General features: G+C 38.8%; 1 protein-coding gene across 3 annotated transcripts in view; it reads right to left on the bottom strand.

Moving 5' to 3' along the window:
* Positions 1-3,154: 3,154 nt before the first annotated feature.
* LOC124424318 (transcription factor Sp9-like) overlaps positions 3,155-23,959 on the bottom strand; it is a 106,747-nt gene continuing 85,942 nt past the window's right edge. For all 3 annotated transcript variants that reach the window (XM_046963205.1, XM_046963202.1, XM_046963203.1), the window contains exons 2-3: positions 4,309-5,386; positions 3,155-4,240 (exon numbers count right to left, since the gene is read on the bottom strand). In XM_046963205.1, coding sequence (XP_046819161.1) covers positions 3,369-4,240; positions 4,309-5,353 — 1,917 coding nt within the window. In that variant the 5' untranslated portion in view covers positions 5,354-5,386 and the 3' untranslated portion in view covers positions 3,155-3,368. The remainder of the gene's footprint in view (positions 4,241-4,308; positions 5,387-23,959) is intronic.

The following is a 23,959-nucleotide window of genomic DNA, read 5'->3' as shown; positions in this document are numbered from 1 at the left end:
AAAATAAAAAGGGTGAGATGAGGAAGAAGAAAATGAAAAGAGAAAAGAAGAGAAGAGAAATGAAAGGAAAAGAAAAGAAAAGAAAAGAAAAGAAAAATGTTGTCTGCACCTTAGTGCCATTATTCCCTTAGCTCTGTACCCTTAACATTAAATTATAGAGAATATTTTAGGTAAAATTCAATAATCAAAAAAAGGAAAAAAAAAAGAAAAAGAAGAAGGATGAGGGAAGAAAAAAACAAAAGAAAAACGAAGTTCGTTTAATTCCTTTTTCTTTTGTTTTCATAGTCTGATCATCTTTATGGATTGATTATATTTTTTCTTTGAATTTATATATAATAAAATTTCATTTTTCGATCGAACGTAAACGTCCACCCGATTGGTGGATTACGAGTCTAGCAAGAAACCTTTACCCTCTCCTTTGACTAAATCTTCAAAAGAAAAATGAAAAAAAAAAAAATCATCCCCAAAGAGTCATCCGTTCGTTCACCATTCACCAAATACTACATCTCCCTTCCCGCCCGTTCGCGTCCGTTTCAACACCCTCCCTACGAGAGAATCGTTGCGGTAGGAGCAGCAAGCAACCCTCTAACTGCTTCTGGAGTTTCCCTATTGCTACTTTGCATAACGATCTGATTTCGTAATCTCTGCCATATTGATCCGGTTTATAGTACCACATCTGTAAATTGTTTATTGGAATAGTCGTCTATATGTCCTATTCAGGATTATATTATTCTAAATATTGAGAAAACGTGGATCAGAGGATTGAAGAATTTAAATTATTCTTTAATTTTATTTATTTATTTATTTATTTATTTATTTATTTATTCATTTATTTATTTATTTATTTATTTATTCATTTATTTATTTATTTATTCATTCATTCATTTATTTATTTATTTATTTATTTATTTATTTATTTATTTATTTATTTATTTATTTATTTATTTATTTCGATTTCGTATCAGGCTTCGTATCACGTATCATTTCGATATCACGTGTCGGTAATTGTTTACTTAATGAAAATATTCAATTTAAAATGAAAAATAGTAAAATAGGTTTTTCGTATCGTAAATAAACTTATCCAAGTCATAAATTTCTAAGTTTTTGTCGTACGTCATGTTATCTGCAGTTATCTTACATACCTTGTCCTTATCAATGAATAATTAACCTTTATTATTCATGTCTAACTGATAATACTTATCTACGTCAATTAAATCTGAAATAAGTTTAAAATATTACCGCGTATTATAATTACAAACAACTGACCGTTAATTTGTGATAATACACTAATGGCAATATAAAAGAATATAATAAAAATGATTTAATTAGTAGAAATGACCAGGCCGTCCTAGCAAAGTCATCGACGGTAGCATAAACTGGTCGAGTCATCTTCGCTAATAACGCAGGGCTGTTCTTCGCGGATACCTTTTGTGTATTCATAAATATACGACGAAAATGATATTAAAATAAAAATATCTATTTAATATACCAATATTATAAGTGTAGACGGGGGCAAGTTCATTTTATCCATCTCTCTCTCTCCCCCCCCCCTCTCTCTCTCTCTCTCTCTTTATTTTCTTTTTATAATATAGAATTAATGTTTGAATCCATTTTGATTTCATTTTAAAATAATCACGCGTTGAAATAACAAAAAAATAAAAATAAATGAACAAAAGAAAAAAAGAAGAAAAGAAGGAAAAGAAAAGAAAATAGACAAAATCAAACAAAGAAGGAAAGAAAAGGGGGAAATAAAAAGAAAGAAATAAAACATCTACATAATTCACGAGCCGTGAAGCTAAATGGAAGGTAAAGCTTCAGATAAGCTAAGCAGATGTTTTGCAAAAGAGACTCCCATCTCTTCTTTCGGTCGGTGTTAAACGTTAGAACCTTATGACGTTAGGAGGAGCGTGAATCGACGCGGCAAAGTATCCGACATCCGTAGGGACGACGTAATGTTGGCGGTTGCCCTGCTACAGAGAAGGGATCGCGTGGCCAAATTCAACGAGGGAGATGAAGTAGAGCACGCACGGGGGGTAATGTAAAAGGGGAGAGACTGATGTTATGACGGGACATTTCATGGCTGGGAGGGTCCAGGACTTAACGGCCCGTACGATATTACCGTCGCAATATCTCTATGCGGGCCAATCTCTCGACTCTTTTCCTTGGAATCACTTTACGAATCTGTTAAATGTCACTAAGCATTTTCAAAGATTACGTCTTACTGATACCAGGCTAAAAAGCCTGTTAGTTAGGGTAGAGAGGATATTAGGAATCCCATGTTGGATGTTTGCTTAAGGGAACAAAAAAAAAAGATATAATAAAAGTGAGATGATATTATACGAAGAAACATTCTGTTTACTCACAAAAGCATTATTTATTTCCTCTTTATCTCTTTAAAATGAATTTATAATCTTTATAATAATAATAATAATAATAATAATAATAATAATAATATTAATAATAATAATATTAATAATAATATTAATAAGAATAATAATATTAATAATAATAATAATAATAATAATAATAATAATAATAATTATATTAATAATAATATTAATAATATTAATATTAATAATAATAATAATAATAATAATAATACATTAATGATATTAATTAATTCATTAATAATAGTATGTTTATTACGTTGAAAGGGTGGTGAGCTGATATGGGGCATCGTCCGAGTTCAAGTTCCAAACGCAAGACCTTCGGGAGTTCGCTTCTACAACAAAATGATAGGTTTAACAAGAAAATTCGTTAATTATCCTTGGTGGTACCAATATTGGTGGTACCGCGATTGGAACTTGTCCGGAGTGCATCGTGCTTTGGACCGAACGTCGCCCATGCGCGCGTGCGTCCTCTTTTTCTCATTTTCTTTTTTTTTTGCTTTTTTCTTTTTTTTATTTTTCCTTTATCTTTCTCTTTGCCGTACAATCGGGCAAAGTGTAAACAGGATGATGACTGGGGGAGAAGGGAACGACGACGACGACGATTCGTGTCTGTGTGTATCGTACAGCGCGACAGTGCATACCTACATACATATATGTATATCTATTTTACATTACACCGCATAGTTAATATATCATTTTATATATATATATATATATATATAAAATATATATATATATATATATATATATATATATATAGATCTCTCTATTTCTGTCTCTTTCTCTCTTTTGCTCTTTCGCACGCGTTATCTTTCTCTCTGTCTTTCTTACGCACACGCACACTCACTATTTATAGTATTTACAAGTAACAAAGTCGGCAAAATTCGCGTGCAGAGCGGCCGAAGGAGAGGCGGCAGGCTGCTCCCTCCGTTCCTGCTCTCCGAGGAAACGAAAGGATTGAGAGGGATCGTCATCGGCTTAAAGACTATGTACAGGCGCAGGTGAGGAGGGTGAAGGAGTTTGTGCCGAGCCAGGTGTACCAGGATTCTGTTGTATCGAATAGGAATTGTTTTGTCGAGAGTGTTGTTGTTGTTGTTGTTGATTGTGATGTTGGTGATGTTGATGATGATGATGGGAAGAAGGATTAGAGTGATGATGTTGTTGCTGTTGTTGGTGATGGTGTTGATGATGATGAGGGTGGGCATTGACGTGATTCTGAAGAAGGTTTAAGTTGAGGGGGTAGGATAGGGAGGAGGAGGAGCCCAGGGTCGTTGCGGCAGAGGTACTGCAGGCACCGGCTCCGGGCCCCACCGGGCTCAGTGCATGCTCATCCCCGCGTGCGGATGATGGGCCGCCGGTACGGATGTTGCGTGATGATGCGGATGGTGCATTAGAGGCGGGAGATGCGGGTGGTGGGGATGGTGTGCGGTCAGAGGCGGCGGGGTCATCTGTATTGGGGTCATGGGTGTTGTCGGCTGATGGCCGAGACTGGTGGTGGTGGTCTGGGAATTGGTGTTGTTGGTGTCCTGGGCCGCCGCTGCCGCCGCCAGCGCTTGCTGCTGAGCCTGCTGTTGCGCCTGAGCCTGCTGCTGCTGCTGCTGCTGCTGCTGCGGCGGTGGCGGCTGCGGCGGCGGCACCGAGCTGGAAGTGGGACTCTGCTGACTCCCGTTGTCCTCGCTGTCGGAGCAGGACTCGGCCGACGAGCTCCCCGCTCCCCCCTTGCCCTTGCTGCCGCTGCTGCTGCTGCTGTGGGTCTTGACGTGCTTCGCGAGATGGTCGCTGCGCATGAACCGCTTGTTGCAGACCGGGCAGGCGAATCTCTTTTCGCCGGTGTGGGTTCGAAGGTGCCGCTGCAACTCATCCGAACGTGTGAACCGCTTGCCACAGAAAAGCCAGTTGCAAACAAACGGTCGCTCACCAGTGTGCCACCGTAAGTGGGCCTTCAGATGGGACGTCTTTCCGTAGACCTTGCCGCAACCAGGTATGTGGCAGCTATGGATGTTCTTCTTCCTGAGGTGTACGCCGGCGGGACCGAGTCTCTCGGCCTCTTGACAATTAGGACAGTCGCAGGTCGCACGACCGGTGTAACGTCTCTGCGAGCGTGGCGAGGGTGCCTGGCTAACGGCGGCACCGCCGACGCCTACGCCGACGCCGGCGCCGCTACCTTGTGGACTTCCGGCACCAGCACCGGCACCGGCGCTCGCCGCCGCCGCGTGATGATGGAGCCCGAAGCCGGGCGGGCCGCCGGGTAGCATGGATTTGTATGTGTCTTGGAGTAGATTGTGACCGGCGGTGGTGGCCGTAGTGAGTAAGTGATTGCCGGCCAGTGCTAAGCTCGTAGAGTAGTCTGCCGAGTAATTGGCCATTTGTGCGGCATGAACTCCGACGCCGACGGTGCCACTAACATCTAACCAACCACCAGCGGCTGTGGCACCGTGAACATCCCACCAACCGTCGCTGGCCTTTATTCCGCCGTGCGTAGCGCCTGGCATCGCGTTGAACGGCCACGACTCGTAAGGGTGTCTACCGTATACCGAGCCGAGTGTCGCGCCTTCGACCTTTCCAAGGAGACTGCTTTGATGGTGATGCGGATCGCCAGCAGGTTGCGCGCTCGCGGTACCAGGAAAATATAGCTCGCTACCGTATTGTGGCGCCGTTGAAGCGCAAGAAGTGACCGGTGCTCGGGCGTAACCACCGCTCGTACTACCGGCGCTGCTCGTTGCTGTCGGTCTTTGACTTACTCCCGTCGTCGTACACCCCCCTCCACCACCTCCGCCTCCGCCTCCGCCACCTCCTCCTCCTCCTCCTCCTCCTCCTCCTCCGCCACCTCCCGTCGAATGTTGCGGTGAGCTGCCGCTACTCTGAGGACTCTTTTTCCAAGGATGAAAACCTTTGCCAACTGCCGCGTCCGCCAGTGGCGGTGGACTCTTGCTGCTTAGCTTGTTGCATTGTGCCGCCAACATTGCCAATGGCGTTCCTCGTAGTCCCGGATGATCCTGCAACGATCGTAGAAAAAGAAAGGCAACGTTAGACAACGTTAAATATAATCGACCTCTCCTTCGATTCTTTACGAATTAGTTACTCGAGACCAGTCGCGTCGGTCCGCCGTCTTCGACCATAATCTTTTCTAAATCGACTTAAAAAAGAAGTCGAGTTTCGAGAGAGTATCTCTTATACCGGAGGGTATATAATGACACAAAATTGGCCCTTCTATGCTAGGAAAAGATCAGAAAGTTGCCGCTAACGATAACATAATTCGACTTAAGAATGATCACGATTATCGTATACCTTGCACTTTTATGCAAATCATTGTCATATAAGCTTCATACGAATCTAATGTCCTTGATCAAGACTTTAACATCTTCATCCATCCTATATCTACATATACAGCAGTACGTTATAACTGGTAGACCTGACAAGTCAATTAATATCAGAGCTCGATTTTCAAGTGATTATTTCTATCCCTTGTTCAGAACTGGAACACGTCTACGAGTTCTCTCTCTCTCTCTCTCTCTCTCTTTCTCTCTCTCTCTCTCTCTCTCTCTCTTTCTCTCTCTCTCTCTCTCTCTCTCTCTCTCTCTCTCTCTCTCTCTCTCTTTCTCTCTCTCATTAGCCCTACGCGACGAACTTGAAAAGATGGACTACGCTCGGTCGTCGGAAAGGACCACGCCGGTTAGCATGGAATAAGCAGACTTTAGATAATGAACCTCCGGGGCGAATCGAGGAAGCTCATCAAGAGCAGTTTCATGCAAATCATCCTACGGCGAGGAGAAGAAGAACAGTGGGGTCGAAGGACGCAGCATGGTCCGTCAGTGGCTACCGAAAGGCCGGAGGCTGGAAAGGGTTCCCACTGGCCGTAGATTTGGATATAGAGAAGAGAGAGATAGAGAGAGAGAGAGAGAGAGAGAGAGAGAGAGAGAGAGAGAGAGAGAGAGAGAGAGAGAGAGAGATGGGGGAAAGAGAGAAAAGAAAGAGAGAGAGAGAGAGAAGAGGTAAAGGCAAAGGGTCCGCGGAAGCGGCAGGAAATTAAAGTCTGGCAGGCCGCGCGGCCATTAGCAGCCGGCGCCATCGAGGCGACACGCCCCCACACCGTTCGACCTTGCACCAACACCGACGACGAAAGACAACGAATACGCGTATCCATCTAGAATCGTGGTGGAAAAGGGAGAAAGAGAAAGAGAGAAAGAGAACTCGGACCATAGCATAGAAAACGGATCGTTTCGTAGTTACCCTGGTGTCCTAGCAAGGTTCACCCACCCAAGAAAGGTTTGTTAACTTCGATATGGATAATCTATGTTACCGATCGAACTTATGATAACTATAGACTATTTCGATTATTTTTATTTCCATTGAATGTCAAGGCCATTTTTACGGAAGATAGGGGTCAGACCAATGATAAGATTTTGACATGTTGCTGTTGTATTTCCGCTCGTCATCGTCCTTAATTGAGACAGAAGGTAACTAGAGATAGGTAGATAGGTAAGGTACATGTGTGTTCTAATAATACATCGACGAATAGGAATGCGCTCGAAAGGGTGAGAGAAAAACATTTTATGAAGATCCAATGAGATTCGTCGTTTGAAATCGCTGTGAGAGTAATTCTCCAAGGGTGGAAGACAAAATCATCCCTTCCTACATCTCTACATCCCTTCCTTTTGCTCGCTCCCTATCTCTCTACCTCTCTTCGTGCTTTTTCCGCGTGCCTAGAGGAAGCTAATGGGAAAGAGGGAGAGAACGACAAGAGAAAGAGAGAGAGAGAGAGAGGGAGAGAGAGAGAGAGAGAGAGAGAGAGAGAGAGAGAGAGAGAGAGTGAGTGGGAGCATCTCTCTGGTGGTGTACGAGCCACGCCCTCTTCAAGCTCGGTGGGTGCAGGTTGTAGGTAGACTAGAGGTATTGATCCGTCGGAACAATGTGACAGTGGCCTACGGAGACAACGGCATCTCTCAATTAACTTTCAAAATTTCTTCTTTATCCTCTCTCCTTTCTTTTTTTCATCCTTTTGTTTATATTTTCCTTTTTCTTCTTTATCTTTTATCTCTTTCTCCCCTTTCTCCAAGAATGAAAGAAAGAAAGAAAGAAATTGTCAAACGAGTAAGGAGAAGATTAAGATAATATTTAGATTAATTTGATCTAAGCGTTCGAATTGATACGTTTGAAAGTAATATCATTAATTAATTAATGATAGAAATAGCAAAAGGATATCGTAGATTAGAGATAAATGATATAGACTACGACGACGAGAGATATATGTGTGTGTGTGTGTGTGTGTGTGTGTGTGTGTATATATACACGTATGTGTGTATATCTCTTTGAAACTTGCTTTTAGGTTAAAGGTTAAGTTCTCCGTAATTAGCGGAATAAGTTAAAACGAAGCTTCGTTTTAACCTATGCATGCTCTCAAGACTTCCTTTCGTAGTTAGACATTAATGGTTTTATAGCGCTTTCTAATTTCTCCTGTCTTCTCATATTAAACAGCTTTTACGTCTCGTTTATAAAACATAAGTCGTAAACGAGTCTCCAGTGAATGATATGAAATCTTAAATGTTATCAATTTTCTTACGTAACGTCGGTTTATACGGAAAAAAAAAAGAAGTTTCATCTATTTTAATGGACGGAATAGTCGAAAAAGAAATAGAGAGAGAGAGAGAGAGAGAGAGAGACATGGAAGAGTGAAAAGCAGCGCTTTAAGGGCAGGAAACTTTGCGAAGCGTAAAACATCGAACCTTCGCTGATGCAGAAAAGATCCAATGGTTCGTGCCGTCCTGTCGGCACGGTTGAAAGAGAGCCGACATGGGATGGGCTCCTCGGCAGGATCCTTTGTTTTAGCCGCGTGACGTCACGCCCATCGTATAACCACCTAGGACTAATAACGCCTCCAGCTATGCCGCGCATAAATTAAAATCATCGAGGAGACTTTCCTCTCTTCGTTATTTCCAAGAACGATCGGAATGGATATTTCGAGACGCCGAACTTATCATCGGTTGCCTCGTTGTGGGTATATGTTACATAAAGATTGTGTTCAGATTAAAGAACAAAATTATTCATTCTTGGGATTAATTATCGTTATGATTTGATCCTTGAAAAAGGAAACGATGAAAGATATAAAGAGAGAGAGAGAGAGAGAGAGAGAGAGAGAGAGAGAGAGAGAGAAGAAAATATAGAAAAGAAAAGAACGAATAGTTTTCTGGTAATGTCCTCTGAACTTGGATGGACATCGATAAATCCAGTGTGAATTTGTGAAGCGTACGGAGAGAGAGAGGTTCTTGCGCGCGTGAGTCGTGCCCACCGTGAGCATGGATGCGTGTCGAAACGGTCCGACAGTGTAGCGAATGAGATTCATAGCGCGTCGAAGAAGAGCCATCGTCCTGCTTCGTCGACTCACGAGACTGGACCCGAGGGAAGGCTTCGACGACCGTTGGACGATGTAGGAAACAATATCGAACATAAGAGATTTTACTTTTTGCATGAAGATCTTTCGTCGAAATCGTAATTTTCTTGTCTTTTTTTCTTGTCTTTCTCTTTTTGAAATTATGTCTACAGGTTTTTTTTATGAAAGTGAACAGAGAAAGACAGAGACGAAGAGAGAGAGAGAGAGAGAGAGAGAGAGAGAGAGAGAGAGAGAGAGAGAGAGAGAGAGAGAGAGAGAGAGAGAGAGAGAGAGAGAGAGGGCATTTAGATCGGTAAAAGAGGAAAATAAAGCAAGGAAATCGTAGGCGTTCAAGCGTTCGAACGTTTGAGGTAAGCAGCTGACCGTCATCGAGACGTACAGTAGGAGGGTTGCCACGACGGACGACTGACAAGCGGCGAGGGTGCTAACCCGCTAAAACGTAAGGGTGACTATATGGCTAAAGCTTGTGGCAAACCACATCCGACGTCTCTGTCAAACTTCTTTCGACCCTTTACGAATCAACTTGAATAACCACGAAAGGTGCGAAAATTTGATTCATTCTCTTTTTCTTTTGTTTCTTTTTTTTGTTTTTTTCCTATGATCGTTAAATAACTTGATCAGAGATATTTTCGTTTTTATTTGTAACTATGTACGATTTATAATATCTTATATCTTATCTTATATAATATTTATTATCTATAGATATTTATGTAGAATAAGGATGAATGAAAAAGTAATAGCGATGAAAAGACGATTAGAAAAATTATAGACGTAGTTAAGTGGAGAAAAGGATTTGGTAAGGATTAGATTAGATGGAATAGGACGAATCCATTTTTCGTTGTTCTTCCATGGTAATGGAGCTAACTTCGAAATTAGTCGGCATTCTTTACTGGTTTCCATGTAAAAAGTGACGGACGTTCTTGGGAGAGCCATTGACCGGCTTCCCTGCTGGAAGAGCACCTGCCTATGTACTTATGTATGTTGCGGTATTGGCCCATCTCTCGAAATATATCCATAATTCCTCTACCTGGTATCATTTCGAATTTTTCCGTATATAGTTCTCTATTATCGATATTTTTCTTTTTTCTTTTTTTTTTTCAAAGATCTATACATTTCTTTAAGTTTATTATCATCGATAATCAAATTCGTATTAATTACTTCGAAATTGATCTTTTTCTCTTTTCAATCCTATTTTTTTTCTTTTTTTTTTTTTTTTTCTTTTCATATCGTTTTGACTTTGATGTTCTCTTTTTATGCGCTTTTTGTATGCATATAACAATTTTTATATGAATTTTTTATACAATTTCTTTAAAAAATTTATGTTGAGAAAAAGAAACGAAAAAAAAAAGAACATAAATATCGATATAGATCGCGAACGCGATAGATATGAGGAAAAAAGAAAAAAGAAAGAAGAAAATAGGAACGCCGGCAAGAAGGTAACATTTTATTTATATTATCGCGCGTGTTGCTCGAAGGAAATTATTTGTTTATCAGGCTATAAGAGCAATTACCTACTGTTCCTTCATCCACGCGATAATGCTGGGGAGTCTCGATAAGAAGACTTTTTCTTTTTCTTTTTTTTTTTTTCTTTTTTTTTTTTTTTCTTACCTACCCTCACGAGTCCGTTGCTCGGTACGGTGATTGCGGCCAACCGCGAGCGGTCGTGTGGTCTATATTCGTCTTTCTTAGATAATTACTTGGATCGTGAAAAAAGCAAAAAAAAAAAAAAAAGAAAGAAAAAAAGGAAAAAAAAAACAAAAGATAGAACAAGAAGAAAAAGAAGAAGAAGAAGAAAAAAAACCTTAGAAGTGACCGACGGTAACGGCGCCTACCTCGCTTGCCTTTTGTCACGGGGGTTATTTCTATAGACACATCGATGAAGCTTTTTTTCTTTTTCCCTATAGATGAAATTTTATTCGCGGCGAACACGAACATATGGCGTTCATTCTGTGGTGGTTATATTTCGTTCTTTCAATTTCGTTCGTTCGTTCGTTCGTTCGATCATTCGTTCGTTCGATCATTCGTTCGTTCGAGAGAGATAGAAAGAGATAGAGATATAAAGATAGAAAGAGAGAGAGAGAGAGATAGATAGAGAGAGAGAGAGAGAGAGAGAGAGAGAGAGAGACAGAGAAGCAGAAAGAGAGTAGTAGAAAAGGTCCGATCCTTTAAAAAAAAATTAACACCAAAAGCATTGACCATTCTCGTGCTGTGGTTGCGCGTTAGAAAGAACGAAATCTCGACTCCGCAGAGTTTTTAACTCTGAAATGAATTTGTAAAGGAACACGCGATGGAATAAAGCCAACGAAAAGTATAATTCAAGAAGGACGATCGTATTCTCGACAAGATGGCGTAGACTATTTCTTGCTGGTACCTTCGTCGGTCTTTCTCTTTTAATCTCGCTACGCGACGCCCTTTTGCGACAGGGCCTCTGACAAATGGATTTTTAAGTCTTCCCAGTCTTAGTCGGATCCTCGTCGAATCCGATCAGAGATTCTCAACTTTATTATTCATCTATCTATCTATCTATCTATCTATCTATCTATCTATCTATCTATATTATTTGTCCACATATTATTATTCCGATACAATAGTATTTCTTTTTTCTTTTCTTTTTTTTCCTTTTTTTTCTTTTTTTTTTTTTTGTTCTTTTTTTCTTTTTTTTTTTTTTAACAACGTTTTATTCTTCATTCCGATCGTAGAACGATGATTATTAGACGAGAAACAAAAAGAAGAAATTTAAGAATGACTTTTGAATGACAATGTATTCTTTTCTTTCGATATATTCGATCGAAAAGAAAAAACAAAGAAAAAGAAAAAATTAGACGAAAGAGTCACGGTAAGGAGGTAAAGTTTTCGGTGGTAGACGAGATTAATAATCTTATTCATGAGTGACCGCAGGCCGACAGAGTGCGTTAGAACCTGCGATGCCTTAGCTAGTTCCCACCAAAGAGAGAGAAGCTACCTGTTATCTTCCCCCCTTCTAAATTATGTTTTTTAATTAAATCCATCGCGCGAGTTGAGGACGAAAAGAAGAGAGAAAAAGAGAGAGAGAGAGAGAGAGAGAGAGAGAGAGAGAGAGAGAGAGAGAGAGAGAGAAATAGGCTGGATACACATGGGTCCATCTACCTCGTTCTCTCTCTCTCTCTCTCTCTTTCTCACAACGTGTTACGAAAGTTCCGATTATATAGGTGTTCTATATGTATGTGTATATATATATATATATATATATAAGTATATCTATTTATATATATGTATGCGTGCAAGAAAAAGTCTACCATGGAGCACGAGCATGGCACAAGCATGGCCTCGGGCCAAAACAGGGAGCTATCCAAATTTATTCGGCTATCGAATGAGAGGTTTCCCCTACTACTCGTCTTCCACTTCTTTTTAAACTTCCCTCCCTCCCTCTCCCCACTTCCCATCACCCATCCCCACCTTTCTCCTTTTGCTCGCTGATTTCATCCACATCTTTTCTTTTTTCTTTCTTTCTCTTCCTATCTTTTTTTTTTATTTTATTTTATTTTCTTTTTTTCTTTTTTCTTTGATATACACCTATATCTATATAGAATATATAAGAGTATATATATGTATGTGTATATGCACCGTCTTCTCGATCCTTCGACAAATTTCAAATTATTTTGGAAGACGCTAACGATTTCCGGGTAAGGGAAAGGACGAACGTATAGTAAGGGTATTTCTATACTCGTTGAAAGAATTTCAAAAGGTGAAAAAAAAAAAAAAAAGAAAAAATTACCGTGAGCTGTCGCGAGGATAGGAACTAAGAGAGAGAAAAAGATAGATAGATAGATAGAGAGAAAGAGAGAGAGAGAGAGAGAGAGGAAAAGAAGGATTAGATTACCAATTCATTAGCGCTCGTAAATCTGTTACCCAGTCTTGGCGTTGAATATTAAAGCGGGTATTATCGCCCGGTTGGTTATAACTCCTGACCAGTTTAAACGGGCAACACCCCCTCGACCTTGTGCCAACGTATAGAAAAATAATATCTGTGCGATCTTCCTGGTATCGTCCTCTTTATAGACAAATGTTAGCTAACTTATTAACATATTAAAATTCACGATGGGAATATATTTTATGTTAAATTGAAATCCGATCGGACATATTCTTTTATCAATGGAAAATAAAAATGTTTATTATGTTCGTTAAGTGAATCGTGGCCGGTCGTCAAGCGATTAATTCAAATTCGATAGGAACGTCGTTCTTGGTGCGAGTAAATTTCCAAAGGGGGAGAAAAAAAAGAAGAAAAGAAAAACAAAAAAAAAAAAAAGACAAAAAAAAGGAAAAGAAAAGAAAGGAAAAATAAACGAAAAAAGAAAAGAAAAAAAAGGAAAAAAGTAGTGGGTGGAGAAGGGAGAAGGGAGGAAGGGAGGAAAAACGAACGGAGTGAAGAGTTCTCGTTTATTCAGCGAGTCGTTGAAGAAAGGAAGAAGAATGAACTAAGGGGGAGAGTAAGAAAAAGAAGAAGAAGGAGAAGATGAAAAAAAGAAAAGAAAAGAAAGAAGATGAAGAAGAAGAAGAAGAAGAAGAAGAAGAAGACGTTGTACGTCGAAGCCTCGAGTCATCCACCTAATTTTCGTTAATGATCCGTCGTGACGACGGCAAGAAAGCTAAAGTCCGGGAAAGGGATCTCCTTTCGCATTTTAGTACGAGAGACCGGTAACGAGTAGTTTTCGTACGAGCAATCGGTTTTCAACAAAAATCGAGGCCCCTTTTTCAAGACGTTACGTCTTCATTAGGATAATGAGAGCGTTGTAAATCTTATGGAGAACCGTTCGTTGTAAGCCCATCTCTTCGTTCTTGAGATTCTAAAATAGGTATATATAAGTATATTCTCTTTCTATCTATCTATCTCTATCTCTATCTCTCTCTCACTCTCTCTCTCTCACTCTCTCTCTCTCTCTCTCTCTCTCTCTCTCTCTCTCTCTCTCTCTCTCTCTAATTCTTTTTCTTTCGATTATCAGCAGCAGCAGAAGGACGGAAGCGACTGCATTTGCATGAAGTAATTTAGTGGTACATAAAATTCTGCAGCCAATTAGCGGCGGAGTGTCCGATCTATCGCCCGGCTAGTCGTTTACTACGTTCACTCTACGAACGCTTCTAATTTGGGAAAGGTGACCCCTTTCAAATCTCTCTCTCTCTCTCTCTCTCTCTTCCTCCCACTCTCTTTCTCTCTCTCTTTCTCTCTCTCTCTCTCTCTCTCTCTCTCTCTCTCTTTCTCCCTATTTCTTCTTGCCTTCTTAGTTTTCTCGTTTTCTTTCTTTTTTTTTTTTTCGATGTAGGTACCTTAAACGCGAGTTTTATCATCTTTCATGGTTTTATCGTTTCTCCGCCAGATTCAACATCGATTTCACATAAATTTCTTTTCTTTCTTTCTTTTTATTTTTTTTTTTTTTTCTTATTTCTTCATTTTTTTTCTTTTTTTTTCCCTTCCCCCCCCCCCCCCCCCCTCTCCCACGTTAATGTTCATTCATTCGAGGGAGTTTGCGAGACTTAAAGTCTCTTGCCTCTTAGTTATTTTATTAGAGCTTTAATAAAATGAATGTCGTGCGATAAATTAGCATGAGTCTTAAAATGTTATCGAATAAAGCGAACGTAACTTTTGGTCGTTTCTTCGTTTAGTAGAATAGATAGATAGATAGATTAGGTAGTTAAGGTAAGTTCATAAAACGAAAAATAATGAGAAGGAGATTTCATCTCGAATTTGTTTCGGTCGATTTTACATATTTATCTATGTATGTATCTATCTACCTACCTAGATACATTCTTACTTTAAATGGCGTTGGTATAATATTTATGCATACTTGGTCATACCTATGTAACTATATATTTCTAGGTAACATATAATGCATCTAAAATGGATATAGACACCAACTATGCAAGAAAAACCGTAAACGATCGTGTGTTCGCGAACGAGCGAATGAACGAACGCAAACTCGAAAGAAATAAAGAAGAAGGTAGAGAAGGCGCAAAGTAGAAAATGTCGGGAGCTTCCTATTAGCATATAGACACGGTTGCCTTCCGGCTATGAAGAGAAGTCGGTAGGTAGACACAAAGAGAAAGAGAGAGAGAGGGGGGGGGGACGGGGGGGAAGGATTGGTGTTTATTAACGGCGTATCCTTAGACCGATACAACACCTAGTCTATTCACTTTGTTCTCGTTAAAATCCTATAAACTCTCGCACGGTTCTTGACTCTGTGTAAATGTGTTGTAGATCATTGTCTTTAACATTGTCATTGTAAACAAGTGGAATCGATTTATCATAATAATGTTAATTATTTTCAAATTTATAGACATACGTTACGATTATATCTTCGTTAATTTCTAGTTGGGGCGATTTTTCTTTTTTTTTTTTTTCTTTTTTTTTTTTTTCTTTCTTTTCTGTTAGAAGAATCGTCACCATACCGATCGCCATTTAGTCACGATCTGACGTTACCAGAGTTGTCCACGTTGGTACGCAACGAAAGGAGGCGGAGTTTCTGTTTATCGTCGAACTTCAGGTAAGGAAAGAGAAATAAAAAAGAGACAGAGAGAGAGAGAGAGAGAGAGAGAGAGAGAGAGAGAGAGAGAGAGAGAGAGAGAGAGAGAGAGGGATAGAGGACGTCGTTCGATCGTACGAAATTTTATTCGTCTCCTAGACCAACCTACCGAAACAACCTCGAGGCCCGTCCCCGTATATTTGAAATTTTATTGCCCGCCTTACACGGGTGGTCCCGTGCGGCGGCTTTCTTTCAATTACGAGGCCCCAACGTGGAATCAACGTGTAAATAGCGCCGACGCGAAGTAAACCGGCGAAATCGTAGGACGATAAATTAACTCGACATTAGCATTTAAACGATGGCAAGGAGGAGGCCCGAAGGATCTCGATACCGATGACTACCGATTTGCTGAACGACGCAGTCGCGAAACAGAGAAAGAGATATTTCAAAACAAAAAAAAAAACAAAAAAAGAGTGAGTATATATATATATATATATATATATATATATATATATATTTTTTTTTTCTCTTCATTCCTCATCAATCGTATCTTCATTCATCGAATCGTAATCAAGTCATATCTTTCAAATTAGAAATAGATAAGTAAGCAAGTAACTTACCTAGATCTTATCGTTAATCATAATAAATAATAACGCTTTAAAAATTCATTCATTGCTATGCATTCCTATCACATGCAGCGATGCATCAAACTAAATCTCTTTCCGCATTTAAAGTTGCGAGCATTAAGAAAGTTACTAGTTGCATGTTCGAGCTCCCGTAACGATATAAAATAGCGGCTGTGGTGGTGGTGGCCGCAACAGCAGCAGCACCACCAGCAGCACCAGCAGCATCGTTCGACGTGCTAGCAAAAAAGGAACGAGCAGAGGCAGCCGTCGGGCAACATTGTTATCATAAATTTACAATTTAGTTACGGACGTTTCTGTGAAAATCACTAAAAAGAGAAAGAGAAAGAGAGAGGGGGGGGGAGGGGCATGGGGGAGAGAGAGAGGAAGATCATCGATTTCGAACGGTGATTTCCACGATCGCTTATGACCTAAGTCAATCATTAGTAAGATCACACGCTTTCTTAGCATCTTATCTTTTTCCCTGGGCGCGTCTTTTATCAAATGAAAATAAGAATAAAAATAAAATTAAAAATTAAAATCAAAATAAATAAATATATAAAAAAAAAAAAAAAAAAAGAAAAAGAAAAAGAAAATGAAAAACACGACGTTTTGCGGGGTATATGCTATATTATCCTTCCTGCAATAATATTCGAGCGCGCCAGGTTTCTTCCTTTTTTTCTTTTCGTTTAAAGATTCGCGAAGGCGAGACGGCTACGTCACGGACGTCAGTGTAAATAATTCATGGAGCGATGCACGAGGTCTCGTTGCTCGAAAAGAGACCGGAAAGGTAGATCGAATGATTCGTCGGTTATTTTACTTGCCAAAGGTTCTTCTTTTCTTTTATTCTTTCTTTCTTCTTCTTTTCTTTTTTCTTTTCTTTTTTCTTTCCTTTTTCTTCTCTTTTTTTTTTTCTTCTCTTTTCATTTCCCCTTTCGACTTTCGACTAACAACATCGGAGAGTACATACCCGGTTTAAAACTCTTATTGTTTTGATATCGGGTTTCCTGTTTCCCTCTTACACCTCCCAATCCCCTATCTCCCATCCACCTATCTTAACATTCTTCATTTTCGCATGTTGTAATAATGATAATGATACTTTTCCATCGATAAGATTTATCTATCCACTACTCCCTGCCAAATTCATAATTCGTAAGTTTTATCTACGATCGTTCGAATCGATTCGATTCAATTCGATTCGATAAAGATCATCGATACGATTAAGAACGGTGGTTGTCCTTTTTTCTGTTTTTTTTCCTTTTCTTTCTTTTTTTTTTTTTTTTTTTTTTTTTTTTTTTAACCATTGCGTCTTTATAAAATATGTATCTGTCCGACGTTATTTACTTTCTTATAAGTATTCAGGAAATAAGTATTTCCTTTCTAGATAAATGTCTAAGCGCTATAGGCTGACAGCTTTATTGACATTTTCTGTTAGAAAGGATAGTTGTTAGAATGTATTAGTACGCTTTAGATCAGGACGAGTATCAAGTATTACATGGTTTACTCTATATATATATATATATATATATATATATATATATATATATATATATATATGTATTACATACATATATACCTTCTGTTGGAATAAAAGGAAAAAAGGAAAGAGAACGAGAGAGAAAGACAGAAAGAGAGAGAGAGAGAGAGAGAGAGAGAGAGAGAGAGAGAGAGAGAGAGAGAGAGAGAGAGAGAGAGAGAGAGAGACTTAGACGCGAATAATAAATGTTTCAAATGTTTCAACCCTTTTCTTTCAGCTATCTGACTTTTATAAGATCTATGGATATACTAGGAAAATCGAGAAAATGAGGAAGAGAGATAGACATTAAAAAAAAAAAAAGGAAAAAGAAAGAAAAACAAGAGCTCTGTGTGAAAAGGTGTATAGAACAATCGAAGAGACGTCAATCGAGTGCATCGCTTTTACTCACATCTTTACTCTTACGTCGTTGTTAAATGTCGAGAGTTGCAAGAAACGAGTTAGAAACGCTTGAAATTCTCTCTCTCTCTCTCTCTCTCTCTCTCTCTCTTTCTCTCTTGGTCTTTCTTTCGACAAAGAAGAAACAACGTTGTCGTACAAGCCCTACAAGGGCTCTATAATTATAAGGTATCTTATTGCGAGCGTGTAAGGAAGGCTCGTTGGATCTTCTTCGATCCACATTACAGGATCGAGTAGGACACACGAATTGATCGATACGATCGCCGAAGAGTCGTGAAGCAGGTAGAAAAAGAAAGAAAGAAAGATAAAGAGAGATAGATAGTTAGAGAGAAAGAAAGAGAAAAAGAGAGAGAGAGAGAGAGATAGAGAGATTCGTTTACACCTGCCTCGGCCTTCGATCCTTTCGATATATCGACGCTATAGTTGATCCCGATATGGAAAACATAGCCGTTACATCGCTAGTTAGATATATTAAAAGAATTCATTGGTGAACGTATTCACACACACACACACACACACACACACACACACACACACGACGACATACGTACGTACGTATGTATATATATATTTTTTTTATGAAATATTTATATTTGATCATATGTCATATTGTTGTAACCTTCAACGGACTCGTTAAAGATCGTTCCTTCTGTTATTATTTTCTTTGTGTTTATACGTAGATCACCTTTCTTAATGAAATCATACATTTACGTATATCATTCAGTCTTTCGTAGATGGTCGAAGAGGTCGCACCTTTTATTCCGTCGTTTGATTAAATTGATTCCTTCGATCATTTATATCTACAAACGTATGTATATATTACGCTTATTATAAACAATATAAATTGCTTTATAATTACTAGTTTCAATTTTCAACTTGTTTAATAATTCATTAATTACGATTTTTATATATCTACCTATCTGTCTATCCATTATATATATATATATATATATATATATGTGTGTGTGTGTGTGTGTGTGTGTAAGATGCCTACATAATCGAAAGATACAATCATTCCAATTAGAAATAACGAATGATAAACAGAGCCGTAGAAACATCGTATACGTTTATGTTATTTTATCTCTTCCGCGGATCAGAAATTCATCATCGGCTTCGATCGTCGAGTTAGTTTGCTAGAGTCCGTTTAAATCGATAAGAAAAATATTGTAACGGCGAGAGGAAGCAATTTAAAGGCATCGCCGTGTACGAGTAACGAAGAAAGAAGAGAGAGAGAGAGAGAGAAAGGCAAAGAGTAGGTCGAGAAATGTTCGCGTTTTACACGTGGCTTGTAAGGATAGTCCGTGGTCTTCTTCTTAGTGCCGCCTCTTTCTCCTCAACTTTACTCGCGGTACCCTCCTGATGGCGCCGCGGTAACAAACTGCTACTAAATCACCTTTGGCAGACCGTGAACCCGTTCATCTCGAAGACCGGCGGACGCAGGTGTTGGCTAAAGCGGCCTCAACGAGTAAAGGAAGAAGAAGAAGAAGAAGAAGAAGAAGAAGAAGAAGAAGAAGAAGAAGAGGAAGAAGAAGAAGAGGAAGAAGAAGAAGAAGAGGAGGATCCAATCTCGGACGTGCAGCACCGATGTTATAATATTCCGAAGGAATAAGTAAACGATTACCAGAGCGTGCTGCGGTCTTTCGTGAAAGAAGAAGAGGCTCGTGAAAGAAGAAAGACTCAAACTTTTCTAACGACTTCATTTTAACGCCTCCTTCTTCTCCACCTACTCCACTTCCTTCTCCTCCTCCTCCTTTTCCTCTTCTTGTTCTCTTCGATAGGTGTTAATGTAAATCATCGTTCATTCGTTTTCCATTTCACTTTGTGTATTTTATTCTTTATCCGATTTTTAATTCAAATTTTATCGAGAACTTTATTGAACGATCTACTTCGTTGTATTCGAGTTTTGACAGTATAATATTTCGATAAGAGTGTGATATATATATATATATATATATATATATATATATCACTGATTAAAAATTTTTGTAATTTTTGTAATACGAAGAAGAGGATTATGACGATGACGATGACGATGATGATAATGACGAAGAAGATGAAGGTAGATGTTAGTTTTTGAAATTTCGATGTTTAGCACGTGGCATCGATAGAAGACGCCATAGTCCCACCTTTGGCAAATGGAAAACAAAGGATGCGTTTGCACCGATCACGTAACGAGACGGAAAGTATAGCTTCGAGCGCAACTATGAATTATACGGGCCGCGATTATAGGTATTACGCGCATGTAGCGACCGTAAACGGTTGTACGCTGTGCTAGAAAGGTCGCTAAAGAGGACCACGAGTTGTTTTCGTTTCTTCTTCTTCTTCTTCTTCTTCTGTTTTCTTTCCATTTTTTTCCTTTTTTTTTTCTTTCTTTTTTTCTTTTATTTTCTTTCCTTTTCTATCTTGATAAATTTACTTAGCAGACGGATGAATCATCGTCGTCATTAATTCATTCGTTCTTGATCTACGCATCTCGATGTATGCATATACGTTGTTAAAGCGAGAAAAAAGAATATGGAGTAGAAGAAACAAAAAAAAGAAAAAAACAAAAAAAATGGAAAGGAAGATTCGTTGGATCATTTCTGCGTAAAGTAAATTTTATAAGTATATGTGTGTGTGTGTGTATGTGTGTGCGCGCGCCTATGTGTGTGTGTAAAAGTACATGTTTTTCTTCTTGTTTCCTCTTTTTTTCAACGCAGTTCACGTAATTATTGCTGTTCGTTGCGTTAAGATCACGACAAGGTGGTCGAAGCTTTTCAACTTTTTGATAATGGTTAAAGATAAGAGAAGAAGGTAAAGAGAGATAGAAAACGAGAGAGAGAGAGAGAGTCCTGCGAAAATCGTCGAAGCTGACGATTATCACTCGTTCGACGTACGCGAGCCGTATCGCTCGCTTGTCTCGGGCAAATTGGCTCGCGTGTCTTCCGGCCGAAGCTCGTGGAATTTATGGCTTCATCGTGCTTTCTCATCTTATGTCGTTACCCTCGACGTCCTATCTATTCTTCGTTACGTAGAGAAACAAGTGGCCATATTTTTTTTCCTTTTTCTTCTTTCTTTTTTCTTTTTTTCTTTTTCTTTTTCTTTTTTTTTTCTCTCGTCAGTGGACATCGAGCCGCCTAAGTATCCACTTATCTATCCACCTACCTATCTACCATCTATTTACCTACTTAAATATTATTTTCATGTTTCTTTTTTTTTTTTTTTTTTTATGAATACAACGTAATGCCAATATATAGAAAGAATAATTCTTGTTCGGGGTACACACTGATGCGTATTATTTGTAACAAGATAACGTACATAGATCAATGAAGTGTTAATCATTGAAAATTTCTCTTTAAAGAGCTCGTAAATTGTCGAGCGTAAAGTGCGTTCGAATGTTAACGCTTCGGATCGCTGCAATTTGCAAAGTGAATGGGGGCGTGAGGGAGGGGGGAGGAGGGAGGAGGGAGGAAAGGAGGCGATCGTACTGACGTTATTTGTAAGAAAAGAAAAAGGATTTGTCCCACGAGAAAATATATTAGTTCGTTTCATGGTTTAGAATTAATGAAATATTATTTGATAAGAATTATTCGCGATATCATTGATGATTTAAATTGTTATTATTCATTTTCTTTCTTTCTTTCTTTTTCTTTCTTTCTTTCTTTCTTTTTCTTTCTTTCTTTCTTTCTTTCTTTTTTTTTTAAACGTCCTTGAAAATATTCATATGCAATTTATAAAAGTTTCCCTAGTGTAGACGTAGAATAGATGGCAAATTGAATAACCGATGATCTTAATTCGATTAGAAGATCATGTTCATATATGCGGGATCGGTTTATCAGATCGTTTCTATTGAATCAGTCCATTAGTAGTCCATCTAAACCCTTCAGATATCCCTCTCTTCCTCTCTCTCTTTCTTTTTTTTTTTCTATTCGCTAGACACGTTTCCTCGTCGCAAATCCACCCTCGACCATCGCGATTGGTTTTACGCGTAGATCTCTGCAACAGACTGTGACATATTAAGTTACCCCTCGAGGATATCATCCCTGTTTAAGAGACCCATAAAGAGAGGGTGACTCTAAGAGTTAAATTTATTGTTTCGCGATGTTTAGTGGCCGTACGAAAGCCGTAGGAGCAAACTTTCGTTCTTCCCTTTTCATTCGTAACTTTTCAACGTTAAGTTTAAGTACATCAATTCATTTCAATTAACGAATCTAATTAATCAAATGGAATTTTTCTATTTATTTTTAATTTCTCTTATTGCTATCCTAATTTAATTATTTATATTTAGTTACTGTTTGAGCCATTTGTGATATATACATGGGAAGATATATTTCATTGAAATTCATTGGAAATATAACGAATTCATAGATTTAGGATATTTCAAATTTTCGAAAAGAGAGAATTTTTGCGGAACAATAAACCGTCGTCGACGATGCGATCACGGTGCAAAGAGTATAGTCCGGCAAAGAGCCGGGCCACAACGCTTTTTCGGAGAATTTATGGTCCCTCTTTATCGGCATGAAATTCGGAATGGGGAAAAGCCGCTCTCCATAAAAATTCATAGCTTGCGTAAACGTCTCTTCGCATCTCGGCCACACTTGACAAACTGCGGTCTATCCCTTCGTTTCACGAGATATCGATCTTTCCATACTATGTATATATATATATATATGTATTTTTGTATATACATATATGTGTAATATTTTTATTCGTGATTCTTCCGAAAGAAAAGAAAGAAACAAAAAAAGAAAAAGAAAAAGAAAAAAAAAGAAACAGAAAAAGTAGACGTCGAATGACGAATGAAAGAAAGAAAAAAGAGAAAATGAAGATAAAGAGAGATTAAAGAAAAAAATTTATTACTATAATTATCATTAAAAATTGTATATGTAAAAAAATGAAAGAGAGAGAGAGAGAGAGAGAGAGAGAGAGAGAAAAAAAGGAATAGAAAAACGTGAAGAATATTTAAAATGAATCGATCATGAAATAACGACAACCACTTACATAACGCGTATCTATTGCGAGAAGAATTTACGTGAAACGCGTATAGAAAGAGGAAGGCAAGGCGTTCGTTCGTTCATTCGTTCATTTGTCGAGAAAGAAAATCTAGTCGCGTGACGAAAAAATGGAAAGGAAATGAGGCGAAACGGGAACGCACGGCGTAGATTTATACGTGGCTTATTATACATAGTAGAAGTAACTACACACATATACATACACACATACTCACGTGCATATATATATATATATATACACGCTTAGTTCAAGATATCGTGATATCTCAAAGTGTTCACAAGCAAACCTCATGCGAGTCACACGTGTCTTGATACTTTCCTATCGTCTAACGAAGCCTTCGATCTTACGAAGGCTAACGGTACTAATGCGAACTCTCGCAATGTATTTCTATTACTTCGACAATGTCTCGAAACTGGATAATTTCTTGCTTGCGAATAAAAGAGAACAACAAAAAAAAAATGAACGAAGTAGAAAGAAAAAGAAAGAATTAAATTATAAAGGATTAAAAAAATGACAAAAGAAACAACAACAACAACAAATTAAACAAGAGAGAGAAAAAGAAAAAGAAAGGAAAGAAACGCGTCGGCGTTCGTAGACTCATAGTGCAGCAGCGGGTCACAGAGAAAATGCAAATTATCCGCTTTCGCGCTCGTGCCTTTTTCTTTTTTCTTCTTTTTCCTTCCTTTTCTTTTTTTTCTTTTATCCTTCTGCTTCTCTCATTTTATAATCGAGAAACACGGCTACCGCGCAAATAAATCAACCAGAGATAGGAATTTTTCACGATTACGCTACGGAGCTATAGAGGAGGTTGGTAGATATCTACCTACCTACCTACCTATCTACCTACCTACCTACCTACCTACCTACCTACCTACCTACCTACCTACCTACCTACCTACCTACCTACCTACCTCGTCTCGATTTCATCGACGTCGATATGATTTACGCGATAATCGATTAAACTGCTTGTGCGCCTTTATGTTTATACCCCAAGCAACTTCCTATGTATACGTCGATCGATTCGCTTTTGCAAACGAGTTTCGCGGTCGATCAAGGCCGTCGACCACAGACTATATACAGAGAGTCACGAATATTATCGCGTTTGATCTATGTCAAGATATTATATTGAACAGCTTATC

The sequence above is a fragment of the Vespa crabro genome, chromosome 5, assembly GCF_910589235.1.
Source record: "Vespa crabro chromosome 5, iyVesCrab1.2, whole genome shotgun sequence".
Lineage (NCBI taxonomy): Eukaryota > Metazoa > Arthropoda > Insecta > Hymenoptera > Vespidae > Vespa > Vespa crabro.
The sequence above is the reverse complement of the archived record's forward strand: the minus strand, read 5'-3'. Positions and strand labels throughout refer to the sequence as shown.